A 15,544-nucleotide genomic window follows, 5' to 3' on the forward strand; every position below is an offset into this window, starting at 1 on the left:
CATTAATGGCACTCCTTTAGCTAGAGTTCCTACATACAAGTACTTAGGCGCCCCTGTCAGCTTCCAGAAATCTGTGCAGAGCGTCACTCATGTTCAGAACATCTGCCTTCCTAGGTTAGCTCCTCTTAAGGTTTTGGCTAACAGGGGCCTTGGAGTCGGCATCCCTGTCCTCAGGATGTTTTACCTTTCTGTCGTCAGGTCCCTCATTGATTATGCTGCCCCTGTTTTGGTACAGTTTAGTGCGGCACAGCTTCACCCCTTGGAACTTATTCAAAATGAGGCCATGCGCCTCATTCTGGGGTGCCCCAGAACTGCAAAACTTGAGGTCATGAGGGCAGAACTGAATCTGCCTCGTGTTGTGGACAGAATCTGGGAAATTACTTGTCGCACCGTCAGCCGCCTGCTTCGTGCTGGTGCAGTGCCCCTTCACCAGGCCCTGGTAACTCTGCACCGTGACTCCAGGGCTCCTGTTACCTCCTACCTTAGGAAAATTTATCTCATGTTAGCAGAGACGGGTGTGTTAGAAGCGTGCTTAGGCCTAGTTTACTCCCCGGCCCAACCTGCCTGGCCTCCCTATCGTGTCAGTGTAGACGTTGAACAACTACCTTTCCCTAAACGTGATTGGCTTCCCATGTCCTCCAGGATCACTTCATGGTCAAACTGTCCAAGTACCCCCGTGTTCGGGCTGTCCATGTGTACTGTGATGGCTCCGTAGATGGCAGCAGGTCGGGCTGTGGCGTGTTTATCCGGGATTACGCTTCCCCCACCCAGTACACTGACATTGAGGTTACCAGGCGGCTGCCGGGGTACCTGTCCTCGACCCGGGCTGAGCTGTATGCCATCCTTGAGGCTCTCCACACTGTAGCAGCTTTGCACGAAAATGTCTACTTGTTTGTTGATAGCCAGGCTGCATTGCATGAACTTGTGTCCTCCTCCCCTGCCGACTGTGATCTTGTAGCTAAGTGCCTGACTGCCGTCCGTGCCCTTGAGGCCGCAGGTGCCACGGTCCACTTCACCTGGGTGCCCTCTCATGTGGGCATCCAGCTCAATGAGAAGGCAGACTGCCTGCTCGACGAGCCCTTCAGGATGACACAGTGGACCCTGGCACTGACTATACGCTTAGCTATGTTAAGAATAGACTTAGGCATTATTCACATGATAGCATTGCTACCCAACTCAGACACTGCTGTGACAATGGCAGCGCCAGCAGCCTCCACTATGTTAGTGTCTCCCAGCGCTGTGTTTACCCCTATGGGCGACACAGTGCCCCTCAGGATGTGGTAGCAATGCGCCTTAGGCTAGGCTATAGGTACTACTGGGAGGTTAGTAACTCCCCTGGTGTCTGCTGCACGCTCTGTGCCAGGCCGAGGGGCCACACACTGCATCACTATGTCATGGAATGCCCTCTCATTGCTCAGTTTAAGCCACGGGACTGCCTTGACCTGCCCCAGACAATTTGTTGGCTCCTGACCCATGATGTCCTCCCTGCTATCCTCAAAGAACACCCTCAGTTTGCACCAAGGTGGTGATGCCGTGTGTGGCAGCCTGAACTACTGCCGTGCTATACAAGGCTGTGATCTCTGCAGTATTTTACTTTAAGGACTAGTATTACTCTATCTCTGTATTCATTCCCATCTAGTGCTTGGGCAATGTTCTCCATCCCCACATTTTATTGTCTTATTGTCCAGGGGGAGGTGCCGCCCCCTCCCTTGTTGTGCTTTCCTTCCTGCCATTGTATCTTTTTAATTTCATGGTGCTCCCTACACATGTATTAATAGTTGTATAATCACACTCTGTCCTGCCTGGGGGTTGGGATGGCATGTTCCTCCCTTCTCCCTTGTTGTTTACCTGCAACAATAAACTATCAATCAATCATTTTCTGTGAAGTTCATTTTGATTTTTAGAATTTTTTTTTTTCATCGAACAAATTTTTTTTTATTTTTTAATAACAATAAAGGACTACACCTTCTTCCCTCATCCTTCCTGAATAAAATGCTTCTTGAATGAAGTAAATCGGTTAAGAAATAAGGGAGAATTGAAAATAAAACGCCATTTAACATGGGAAACGCCCAAGTGGAAACCTCCCCTTCATATATCCACTGACACTGTCTTAATTCGTACCTCTTGACACTATCGGTTGATAAAGTTAACTGGCCTATTTGCTCTGATGGCTTTTATGAACTTGAATGGATGAATTATAATTATCACAATTATTGTAACTTGTCTCACCATGGATATTAAGTAACAGGTGTAAAGGTTATGAATGATGAATGGCTTGAGAACAGTACGTGTTAAGTGCACTGAGTCAAGAGTGTTGTGTGCAGTGTGCACGGCCACGGCCAACAGAGCAGCAGCCCTGCCAGACGCCTATCACGTCACACCGCCGGCCGGAGGCGTAGACAACAGTTGTGTGGGACTGTGTGGTGGTGTGGTTGTCCAACGCATCTCTGGAACAAGCATCTGTGGCAGTTATGGCTACCAAAGGTTCGTGACATACTTTATTGTTATGAAGTATTTTCTGTATACAGCCTCTTCTACGAATCTGTCGGGTAGCCATAACAGTGGGGTACGTTGTCCTAATGCAAACAAGCTCACCGTCCACAATATGCGAGTTGAAGGGCTGTGTAGTATGACCCGCTTTTCCGTAGCCAATAATGTATGGCGATGTGACCACTGCTGGTCTATGTATGGGTCTCCAATATATTCATGCATACGTTTCACAGTTTTCAACCTAAACAACGAATTAGATTCTGATTGACATTAATGTCGTAACCAATGAGCTACGAGGCACCTTGACTGGTCGACTGCCAGAAAACACAGCCTACCTTTATTTATCTCAGTCATCTCATTTACATATTTGCAGCCTGTGGTAGAGGACAGCCAGGGCTGTCAATCGTTAGGGCTAATTTAAACTACGGTTGGGTAGGTTAAACCAAAGCGTCCGTCATTGATTACTGTTTATAGCTTGCTCTCTAATTCAGTATGGGTGTAACAGGTAAAAACACTAATAAATGACGGACGCTTTGATTTAAAACTACCCAACTGAATAGGTAGTGCGTAGTTTAGCCCCAGCGTTTGACAGCCCTATATAGTACATGCACCAGTTAACCCATATGGTTTTACTTTTTTTTTCACGTGAGTCGTATTCGGTTTTCATGCACTTCTGTAGGTGTACTTCTGACGGGTCGTTCAGATCGAAAATAATTTATGGTTGATATTCGATGCCTGTTTGGTTAGTCTGTTCCAGAATTATTTTTTAAGTGAAATTAACCACATCGTTTATTTGCTCCATTTACTACTATACCACCGACTACGCTTTTGGGCTCACGAAGCTTGAACTAATTCTTTCAATTATCGTAAATTACCTCTTTCTCTGGGACTTAATTGTAACAATTATACAATTAAATACAATAAGTGATACTACTGTTGATTAGAATGTACTTGATCATTCTCCTTGTTTTATTTATTGGTTAAAAATCTATTTTGCTTGAAAGCCCTGCAAAATCAAGCAGAAGTGGACTTAAAAAATCTATTTTATTACAATATCTGTTGAGTACCTGCCTACTCTGGGTGTATCAGTCTCGCCTTCGACGAAATTTATATATATATATATATATATATATATATATATATATATATATATATATATATATATATATATATATATATATATATATATATATATATATATATATATATATATATATATATATATATATATATATATATATATATATATATATATATATATATATATATATATATATATATATATATATATATAAAAACATTTAGGCGTCAAGCAGAACACAGTATATATTTGAACGGCTTGCCCATACCCCAGTCCCGTATGGGATGGGGACAGGTAGAATGGGAAGACTAACACTGTCGTTAGACATATATATATATATATATATATATATATATATATATATATATATATATATATGTATATATATATATATATATATATATATATATATATATATATATATATATATATATATATATATATATATATATATATATATATATATATATATATATATATATATATATATATATATATATATATATATATATATATATATATATATATATATATATATATATATATATATATATATATATATATATATATATATATATATATATATATATATATATATATATATATATATATAGATATATATATATATATATATATATATAGAGAGAGAGAGAGAGAGAGAGAGAGAGAGAGAGAGAGAGAGAGTCCGAGTTGATAGGTGGTCTCCAAGACAGCTAGAATGTGGGTAGTTTTAGGCCACTTGGTGATGACTGAATATTGTCGGCTTGTAGCGGCAGGCTGTGTGAATCCGGGTCCTCCATGGCCCATACTCATACAGAACATCGCGCACGCACGCCCCTCTCCCGGTGGCGGTGGCTGAGTCGTCAAAGTAACGGCCTCGTGTTCAGGAGGACGCGAGTTCAATCCCCGACCGGTGCCACCAAGCTGGGATTTTTCAGCCGCCGCCGAGTGGCTTAAAACTACCCACATGTTGTCCAGAAGACCACTTATCAACCCGGACTCTAGATTCTAGGATCAAAAATGAGCTCTGGGAGGGCAGCATGAGCCAATGCAAGATGGCGCCACTATAAACACTCGCCTGCGCCAGAACGGGCTGGGCCGACCATCAGGACCCACCGGAATGAAGCCTTGGACCGACCATCAGGATCCACCAGGAAGAAGCCTACCGGCGCAATAGGCAGCAATGTAAAAAAAAAAAAAAAAAAATTAGCCTGTTTCTATGCGATGTTTCGAAAGCTTCACCGACAGTGATTAATATTTAATTTTTATTCACTTTCGTGACCTTCACATTTGCTGCATTGTGTAAATAAACTCAGGACCCACTTGAAGGGGGGTGACGACATAAACCTTATCTCCCTTGGCTTCTCTGGGAGGATGTGTAACTATACGCTCCAAGGCCAGGGATAGTGGGGTAAGGGGGCTGGGACCAAGGCCCCTCTAGATGGCCTTGCTGGGACACCATGCTCCACTCATCGTCATCTTGAGCAGCCACAGGGAGCCTCATCTTTCATGCTGCCACGCTGCTTCAGGGTTGCCAGGTCCCGCAGTATTTTATTGGCATCTCTACTCATGATCTTTGGCATCTTTTGGCAAAACATTTTCGAAAAATGGCAGGTTTTATGGCATTTATTGAAGGAAGATAGAAAACTTTAAAAGTGAAAAAAGTTTAAATCCTTCAATAATTGCAAACCATTTTTTGGGGAAGCGTTGTTTTGGGCTGAAATTTATTGAACACACACACACACACACACACTCTCTCTCTCTCTCTCTCTCTCTCTCTCTCTCTCTCTCTCTCTCTCTCTCTCTGGAACACAATATGTTTATAAGATAGTAAAATAATATGTTTATGAGCTAATAAAATGGTAAGTTTTTCATACAGGCACATTGAGAAAATAAATACACTTGATGAATTAGATTAGAAAAAAACTTAAGAGTCCGCAGATAGGACCTCACAAGCCCAGCTCGATTGTCGTAAATTACAACTGTATGTAAAATACAACAATAGATAACACACAGTTACTATCCATATCAGACCCCATAACATACCGTTTTTCGCAAATATCTTTCAAACGAAGACTCGGATCAGCATGGTGCTGTGACACGGATTGTTTCACACACACCGCTAATTTTTGACGCTATTGTGGACTGCCAGATGCGGTTAATTATGGCATTTACTCTTGACTGTGATGGCAAAACCTGCGTGAGCCACTCACACATTCGGACAGGTGAGGCGTGACGTATTTGTGACGTGTATCCACCAACTACCTCCACCCCTGGCTTCCCCTACTCCCACCCCCCTTTCCCTCCCTCCTACCCTTCTCTCTCTCTCTCTCTCTCTCTCTCTCTCTCTCTCTCTCTCTCTCTCTCTGTACATGAGATGTGAAGTTATGCACACATGTCTATAATGGCGGATATCTCGAAAGTATATGCTAAGTATGGTTGGGTGTTTTATGCACACGACTGTTTTATCTGTAACTACGAAATATAACTTTGATTCATTATTTACCTATTCACACTTATCCTTAATTTGTTCTCGATACTCTCTTGGTCAAATATATGGAAGAGTCGTAGTGCAATGACTCCTTTGCACCCACGCGGACATCGTAGTATGTTGGCCATGGCTGACAGCGATGAAAAACTCCTTCCTCCACAGGACGTGGGTGTCAGCCGTCTATCGGCAGCGTGCCTGATACTTACCATGTTACATACCTTCTTCACTTACCAAATACGGTGTAACGGTGAAACAAGCAATAACATCAATTACGATTGCTTGCGTAAACTATCCAACCTTAATCAGCATATAATTCCTACTTATCTGCCATTAATTCAAGTCACACGTGTGCATGGGTTCATATATCATGTACAGCGCAAGTGGAAAAGAGAGAGAGAGAGAGAGAGAGAGAGAGAGAGAGAGAGAGAGAGAGAGAGAGGGTAGGAGGGAGGGAAAGGGAGGGGTGGGAGTAGGGGAAGCCATGGGTGGTGGTAGTTAGTGGATACACGTCACAAATACGTCACGCCTCACCTGTCCGAATGTGTGAGTGGCTCACGCAGGTTTTGCCATCACAGTCAAGAGTAAACGCCATAATTAACCGCATCTGGCAGTGCACAATAGCGTCAAAAATTAGCGGAGTGTGTGAAACAATCCGTGCCACAGCACCATGCTGATCCGAGTCTTTGTTTGAAAGATATTTGCGAAAAACGGTATGTCATGGGGTCTGATATGGATAGTATATGAAAGCAAATACAGAAATGAGTACATATCCAGCTCGTCTATGAACCACACATGCAGGTATTCCTTATTCCTGTAAGATTTCAGTCATTAATTCCACATCATCAGGTTCTGCATTATCAACATCTTCATTAGTTTCATCATGCTTATACACTGTACATATCTGAATTGAATTTCTGTAGCATCTCTTCTGATACTACAAAATCCTTGCAGCAGGAATTATTCAACGTCAGATGTGACCTGATCATCAAAATGCTCTTTAATAGTTTGTGCCCCATCTTATTTCTTACTTTTGTCTTAGCTCAGGAAACCTAACTGAATACTCGTTCAACAAATGCATTTGATATGGGTAGACGACTTATTTATGATAAATTTTGCCAAAGTTCCGAAGCAATACACACCTGCTGCATTCTTGAAGCTATGAACACGGCACCAGAAAATCGTCTGATCATTAAGGTCATTCAGATCAATCCCTGCACTTGTCCAGTCATACAGCCAGATATTTATGTATTGTTTTTCCAACTCATCAAGATTTTCATCACTTGAGCAAAAATTTACCAGGTTCAACTTGTGAATCGGAACATATTTAGTCTGGAAAAAAAGAACATCAGGATGAAAAAAAATGTAAAGTATCAAAAAAACTTAAACTTCTCTGGCAGCCTCATGGATATTTCGTCTACTGCCGTCTTAAAAAAATTGAGGCACCGATGTTTTGTTTTTAGTACCTGCTCAGTTGACAGATTTGATTGTGACAGTTCCTGATAGAATTTGGCTCCAAACAGAATGTCTGCCATAGGTTTGAGATGTGTATCTTTAATCTTTCCATACATTCAATTTCATGTCTACAGATTCTGCTTCTCAATGAAATGTAAAAAGCATCCAAGTCTTTGAACAAACGTGTTATTCACATTGGTAATTTTTTGGCCGTTTATGGCAACTCTGAGACAAAGATTGGCATTTTATGGCATCGAATTTCTTGTGCCAAAAAGAAATGGCATTTTTTCAAGAAATATGAAATTTATGGCAAAAAAAAAAGCCAAATTTTGTACGTTCTGGCAACCCTGCGCTGCTTCGGCACATCACAGGTCTTAAGGGGCGCATAGTCTTAGAAAGCATATGAAGTTTCATATTTTTGGCTGTAAATTTTACACAATAAAGTAGACCGTAATCAAACATCTCTGGCAAATTCTGAGCCTGATTGATTTTTTTTTTTGACCGAATTATAGTTCTAAATAACTTTTTTTTTATATGGGTTTTCAGCTTTTTTGTTCATTGGACAATGTAAAGTAACCTCAGTGCTAACATTTTGACAATATGTGTTGGCAATGTTTTGTTTAATATGTATAATAATATTTTTTTTTTTTTACGTAACCAAACACATCGCTGTTTCGGTGTAAAATATACGAAAAAAATATTCTATGGCACTTAGAGGAGTTTTGTCTTGATGGAAATATAGTCTTACCATTACCCTATTGAATGCATTTATCCAATTGGAAATGTCTTTTATAGGTTATCAGAATTTTAACCAAATATGCCAATAACTTACATTTCGAGAAATCATCGTTTTTACATGTCGTTACCATAATATGTTTGATATGCTATTTCTGCAATGTATTTTATATTCTACAGATATTTCTGAGTTATGGTACCTGGTCCCCGCCTTTTCAAAGGATATTATACACTCGATGGTGTGGGTATCATGGGGCACCACCCCACTCATTGTAGATAGGTTTTTACTCAGAAGCCTCCATGCAGGCTTATAATGATTTTCTGCTGCCTTGCTGGCTCGTTTTCTTGTCATTTTCTTCTTCCTCTTCTCGTTCTTGGTTCTGCTTGTCCTCTTTTCCTTCCGCTCAAGAGAATCTGTGAAGTTGGAGGACCTCTTGAACCCAAGCGAGGTCAGGAGGTTAGCTTCACTGTGCCCAAAGTCCGTGTAGGCTCTCATTTCTGTTCTGTGTCCTCCCCTTCAGGCACTTCTCCAGCAGCTCTGGTCTTGTGAGGTCACAGTACACCGTCCTGATGAGGCTGAGGTTGTCGTATGATATGTGGGACAAATAAATCCTCTTGTCAGTGTGTGGTGCTGGTCTCTCCCCTTTTGCCGGGCTTCTCTGCACCCAGCACCATGAGGATTGGCTATCGGTGCACAGACGATGTTCTTCATTTTTGGTGGCAGTGTGGTGATAATCGCTGGCCATTACCGCTGACCTCATGCTACCGACAGTCTCATGCTTGTCTCTGACAGCCTTTGTGTAGTATGAGGAGAGCTTGTCAATAACTTCGTCAGTCAGCTGCTTTGCAGCTACATATATCGAAAAACTGCCTAAAAATCATATAAATAATGTAATAAACACATAACACCTTGGTTCTAGAGCGCGGTAGCGCGACAGCGCGCCACTCCAGGCCTGAGATAGTGTCAAATAATGACTAATTTCCGGTGGAAACAGGCATCATACTGCAAAGATATTTTAAAACAGTTACCCATGAAGATAGACCAAAGTAGAAATGTGAAAAACAGAAAATAGAATTTTAGGGGATATCTCCTATTCTTGGCTTAAACGCGCCCCATAAGTTTTCGGTAATTTCACCCCCTAGATTTTTTTTTTTGCATCGGTACGTATAACATGCCATTAGAATCAGATAAGTGCTCTGATTCAATACGATAAATATCGAGGGAATAATAGCGAGTTGAATATTAATAGAAGCAAGCAATAATGTTTACACATTATTTTTAAAGCCATAATTATTTTGTCAAATGCACAGTATTGTAAAGTTACTATGACTATGTGAAAATTTGGTGTGACAATCGATGACCTAGTTTTGTTCTCTTTAAATATGTAGTATAATATACTGATAATTGATTAAAAGTACAAAATGTATACATAAAGGGGATCGAGAATAACGTCTCAGCCACCGTCAATTTTTGCTCCCCCTCATAGCTCAAAATGAGTAGCCTATATCTTGGATTGTAATGCCTTTGAAATGCTGAAACTAGGTTACATGCTTTTATATTATTCAGATAGTAAATTATTGTTATATGCATTGGCAGCTTTTTTTTTGTTTTTTTTGTTTTTGTTTTTGTTTTACAGGGGAGACCACCAAAAAGGTGCTATGGACATTCTCTCTCTCTCTCTCTCTCTCTCTCTCTCTCTCTCTCTCTCTCTCTCTCTCTCTCTCTCTCTCTCTCTCTCTCTCTCTCTCTCTCTCTCATAAATGAATAAATAAATAAATAAATATATATATATATATATATATATATATATATATATATATATAATAAATTAATAAATAAATAAAAAGCTCATATAGATATGCTTTGGTTCCTCCGTAGGACCTGGATATGCAAGTCCTCTCATGGCCATGAGGGAGGGCCCCCGGGAGAAGATTGTGTGGCTTCCATGCATTAGGACTGGTTCAGGGAAGCCAGACTATCTAGCTACGGTTGATGTTGATCCAGGGTCATCAACATACTGTAAGGTTGGTCACCAAATTTAGATCTATTCTTGCTTCAAATCAGGGTTACAAGTCAAACAACATTAATTGAAAACAAAAATCATGATTCTGTAATTTTTTTGCAGGTCATCCACCGATTGTATCTTCCTTACCTGGATGATGAAGTTCACCACACTGGCTGGAATACTTGTTCATCATGCTATGACGACCCCACGAAGGTCCGCAACAGACTCGTTATGCCTGCCCTGGGCTCCTCAAGAGTGTACATCATTGACATCTCTTCTGAACGACATCCAAAACTCTTCAAGGTAAAGTCAAGTGGTTTAATATATATCAAGGTTCCAACTAAAAGAATCAGTGTGTGGAAAGTTGTTGTTGCTGACATCGTAGTGAACCTGAATTTAAGTGCAAGACCATTGGAAATGTTTATAGTTAAACATTTGATTTACCATGATAAATAAGATCAAGAAAGGTCATAGGAGATGAGTGTAATATTAATATCAGCTCAAGTTGTACTTTGAAACATTGGTTGAAATAGTTATAGAATTTAATTGTGTGTGTTCCTGTTGATCAGATATTAGAGCCTGAGGTCTTGAAGTCAAATGGTGTAAGCCATCCTCACACCACCCACTGCCTGCCCAATGGCCAAGTCATGATATCCACACTTGGGGATGCACAAGGCAAAGCCAAAGGATCCTTCATCACATTCGACTCCTTTACTTTTGAGCACACAGGTCATATGTATATTTTTTAGTATGTTGAAGCCATTGAAATACACAGTAATGTTTAGCATAACATTTGACATATTTGACTGGGTTGCACTTCTGAGAAACTATTTTGTAAAATGCTGATACTGAAGTAAAATATAGCTTCATGGAACTTTGTTACTTATCAGAGAGCAATGTCATCCTCAGGTAAAGACTTCCCATAAAGCATTATGTAGCATATGCTAAAATTTATTTGAATGGTTTACAGGTCCATGGACAAGTATGGATTCTGATTTTGGGTATGATTATTGGTATCAGCCTACACATGATGTTTTGATCTCCACTGAATGGGGCTGTCCTTCTGCATTCTTTAAGGGATTTGACCCCAAAGATGTTTCAGCTGGTAAGTATGTCTTTATTATTTTTAGAAGTTAATGTTGGTATGATAGTAGGCTACATGTAGTTGGATAGTGATGTGATGTGATGAGAAATTTATCTATTGAGTTAATAAAATATAATGACTTGAAAATTCAGAAGGCAAAAAGAGGACATAAGAGTACATGTAGGAATGATTAAGCAGGGAGAAGAGAGTGCCTAAAATTGAACAAGGATAAGAGGTTAAGTAATTAAAGACTGGAACAGTTGTAGTGGCATCATATAATAGTCACAGCAATATAAAAATTCATCATAGTGTGTGTGTGTGTGTGTGTGTGTGTGTGTGTGTGTGTATATATATATATATATATATATATATATATATATATATATATATATATATATATATATATTTATATATATATATATATATATATATATATATATATATATATATATATATATATATATATATATATATATATTATATTTAGTTAGTTAGTTAGTTAGTTAGTAGACTCTCCATTTAGCATATTTCTTTTTAAGGATTTCATTATAATGATAGACCTAAATTTAGGACACATTTTCCATATATGTAGTACGGTTACCCTCCACATATCACAAATCAAATTAGGGGTGTAATAAAAAATACTTAGTGCAGCAGTGAGGCCAGTCAGACAAACAAGGAGAAGCAAGTAGGGAAAGACTAAATACAATAACATGTGGAGGGCCACTAACAAGCATGCATCAGGCAAGAGATTGAATCTCTCCCAGCTTCTTCAGAAATAGATTGTAAAAGACAATAAATTTTCTTTGCCTGCAGTCTGTTCTGGAAATTCACTTACCCTACAGCACTATAGTGCAGTAATGTTATGTTAGCTGATTTGTACATCTTGGGCTGACCCTTTGCTGTTGAAGGGCTCCCAGATGAGCAATACTGTTTGTAGCTAGGGATGTTTTTCAGGGAGGTATGGCACCCACCTCAATGTGTACTCCTGGTCTGAGCGACGTCTACTGCAGCGCATTGACCTTGGCCCAGAGGGTGTCATGCCACTGGAGATTCGCTTTCTGCATAACCCTCTAGCCACTGAGGGTTTTGTTGGCTGTGCTCTTTATGCCAATGTTTTCAGGTAGGGTGGATACTTTGGGATGTTTGCAAATGTTTATGATGTGTGCTGCCAAGGCCCTGTCCACATGATTGGACACTGCCCGTTGGGCTCTGTCCTTCACCGGCAAAGTTCGTGGGCTCACTTATACTCATTCACACAGCAGTGTCTAGTACATTCAAAGCTGGGCAGCCAGGCAGGGCAGCTTTTCTAGGTAAGGCCATGTGCATTACAGGTATGAATAACAGGAAGGACTGCAGGAAGTTAGCAATGTGTAGCATAATCGTCCTGAATGCTGCGCCCGCACATTAACCACCCAGCCATTGTTGCACTTTTACATTTAAAAGAAAATTTTCCACAATATATGCTAATGTTAATAATATTTTGAAGAATCTTAAATTAAAGAACTTAGGAAAGGTTAATTTGTTTGCTCCTATCACAAAATGTTTGTTCAATTTGCAACCTTTTTTTAGGAAGACACAAAGCAATTTGCATCACAAATACTAGTTGTATTGTTGCTTCTCTATATTCAGAAACTGAACAACAACCGTAGCTTGTTTGTTGCAAGAAAGAACAACATATAGTTTGAAGTTTGCTATCTTCACTATTTTTTTATTTTTAAGATAGCAGTTTTCTGTTGTGAAATGTGTCTGGAAGTTGATGTAACTGGTGTGTCTAGATAACCAAAGACAAAACTTAATGTAATTTCAGCTGTCCTGTGATATTTTTAAACATGACCTTTAATTTTAAAAGTTTTACTATTGCATGGTGTGTTTGTGTAGATTTTACAGGAAGCCTGATGGGACCTATGAGACACAGAAGGTGATCAGTATACCTCCTAAGAAGGTAACAGGATGGGCCCTGCCAGAGATGCCAGGTGAGATAATTAAAAAATGCTTAAAAAATCCTCATAATTGACCTTTTTTCTGAAGTGGGCTTCCAATAAGTAATGAAGACCTCTCAGTAGTTCATCTGAAGACACTAATGTACTCATGAGATACAAAGATATCCATGCTTGATTTCTATTGCATTTATGTCATCATTACCTGGTTTGTGCAATGGTCTGGATATTTGAATTACAACTTGTTTTATAAATTAAAATATTCTTTTTCTTTTCCAGGTATTATGACAGACATTCTCATATCATTGGATGACCGATATTTGTACTTCAGCAACTGGGCACATGGAGATATTCGCCAGTATGATATTACTGACCCAGAACATCCAAAGTTAACGGGACAGATTTTCCTTGGAGGATCGATAGTAAAAGATGGTGCAGTAAAAGTAATTCATGATGTAGAATTACAGGTAAGTAGCAAAAGCTTGACTGTCCGTCAATAACATTGAAAGTATGAGTAAAACATAACGTAAAGTATTTCTTATACTTTTTTTTTTTGGGGGGGGGGGGGGGGTAACTGTTTAAGTGATAGATAAACTTACAATTATTTACCTCAGATAGGGAATCGTAAAACTTAAGATGTATGCTAGTCCTCCATAGGTCAGGCTTAAGGCGGCCAGTTGCAATTTGATGAATAACATATTGGAATATGATGTGGGGAGTGGGTGTGGAGTTTTGGTGGTGTTTGTGTTTTGTTTGATTGGAAACAACAAACAGCATATGAGGCATCAGCAGAAAGTCAGATTGCTTTAATCTGTAAGAGGTCAACCACGTGTATATACATGAAGCTCGTGTTTACTATCTGCGGTCAATCACCGTTGTCACTTTATCGCTTCCTACGGATTTGAAATTCCCTCTAGCCATTTAATTATGTCTTTGGAAGTGTCTAGCATATATCAATACAGTTTCCTGCCATTTGGACATACAAATAAGCCACCACCCCTCATGATCCACTTGCCTTCAAGTCACAATGGCAGGCAGGAGTGCAGGCAGGGTAATGTTTGTGTAAAGATGCAAAATGAAGACAAGGGATATGTACTTTTATTTTGAGAAAAAACAATAACCAATAATTTAGTAATAAAATTATTGTAATTTTGCAAATGGAATGAATGAGTGAAAACATGTCTGTCTTTATGAATAAGCATCCATCGTACACATATATATCATGATTATCATATAGTGCTACAAAATGAGTGGAAAACACTGCAAAAATAAATGTAGCATGGCTCAAAAATTATACATCTGGCAGCACCACTGAGGGAGCCAAGTTTAAAGCCTCAGTGGGACATTTAAAAGTGGTGATTTCAGACAATTATTTTTTCTATTTTTTGAATCATTTTGAATTATATGGGGCAAAAAAAGAAACTGATTTTGGCTGACCTAGACAGGTATAAGGAAGGTAACTCAATGCTGACCTCTTATGGGTTAAAAGATACAAATGAAAATGTCTTAGCACTTTCACGCACCATGAAGCGATTCGCGTCAAAACAGAATTGTCTACATCTGAGCTTTTGACTCGAACCGCGTCAAAAACTTTAAAAAAATCAGAATTGCGTCAATTTTTTGGGGTATCAAAGATCCAAGCTAGAAATATAAAATAAACTAATTGTCAACTCTCTCGTGCCATTGGATTCAAAGTGATAATTGCCCATGGTTTAGCAGAGTCGGTAAATTTCGCTATTTATTTACATTTCTTAATATTCTTTTCTTTCATAAGGCAGAATAATCTCTTCCAAAACCAACAATATATAATAATGCCAGGAAAAAAATACTCATGGGTGAAATAGATAACATGATAACATTTTTCGTCGCACGGTCAGGCCATTCCGTGAGGCCCCCTAGGGAGCCCCAGACGGATGTCGCAGTGGAAAGAGAAACTTATTAAACTTTTGGTGCTTGAAAGGGCTAAATGGTATGGAAGTAATTATAGTTTTGAAGACAAAATTTGTAGTAGTCAGGATGGACCCTGTTTATCCTGCATAAAATTATTATCTGTTGGCTGATAGTAGTCTCCAGAGTGCACACAATCTACTGAATGGAGAGGAGACACATCTAGCAATATAGGTGCATAGCATATGTCAGTCAAAGATTGATATATTGTCACAGCATATTGATTAAGTTTTCTAAATTGAATCTATTGGAATAATCCATTAAATCTCAATTTCATAGATTATTCCGCCTTATGCAAGTTGAAACTTCTAAGTTACT

At 39.2% G+C, this 15,544-nt stretch overlaps 1 protein-coding gene across 4 annotated transcripts in view; it reads left to right on the forward strand.

Moving 5' to 3' along the window:
• The first annotated feature begins 2,238 nt into the window (after window positions 1–2,238).
• LOC127004483 (methanethiol oxidase-like) overlaps window positions 2,239–15,544 on the forward strand; it is a 36,342-nt gene continuing 23,036 nt past the window's right edge. The window contains exons 1-8 of one of the 4 annotated variants that reach the window (XM_050872251.1): window positions 2,239–2,484; window positions 10,129–10,274; window positions 10,376–10,558; window positions 10,825–10,984; window positions 11,226–11,360; window positions 12,297–12,462; window positions 13,221–13,315; window positions 13,559–13,746. In XM_050872251.1, coding sequence (XP_050728208.1) covers window positions 2,472–2,484; window positions 10,129–10,274; window positions 10,376–10,558; window positions 10,825–10,984; window positions 11,226–11,360; window positions 12,297–12,462; window positions 13,221–13,315; window positions 13,559–13,746 — 1,086 coding nt within the window. In that variant the 5' untranslated portion in view covers window positions 2,239–2,471. The remainder of the gene's footprint in view (window positions 2,485–10,128; window positions 10,275–10,375; window positions 10,559–10,824; window positions 10,985–11,225; window positions 11,361–12,296; window positions 12,463–13,220; window positions 13,316–13,558; window positions 13,747–15,544) is intronic. The other 3 variants (XM_050872252.1, XM_050872253.1, XM_050872254.1) reach the window with 3 other exon arrangements.

This window comes from Eriocheir sinensis, chromosome 28, assembly GCF_024679095.1.
Source record: "Eriocheir sinensis breed Jianghai 21 chromosome 28, ASM2467909v1, whole genome shotgun sequence".
Lineage (NCBI taxonomy): Eukaryota > Metazoa > Arthropoda > Malacostraca > Decapoda > Varunidae > Eriocheir > Eriocheir sinensis.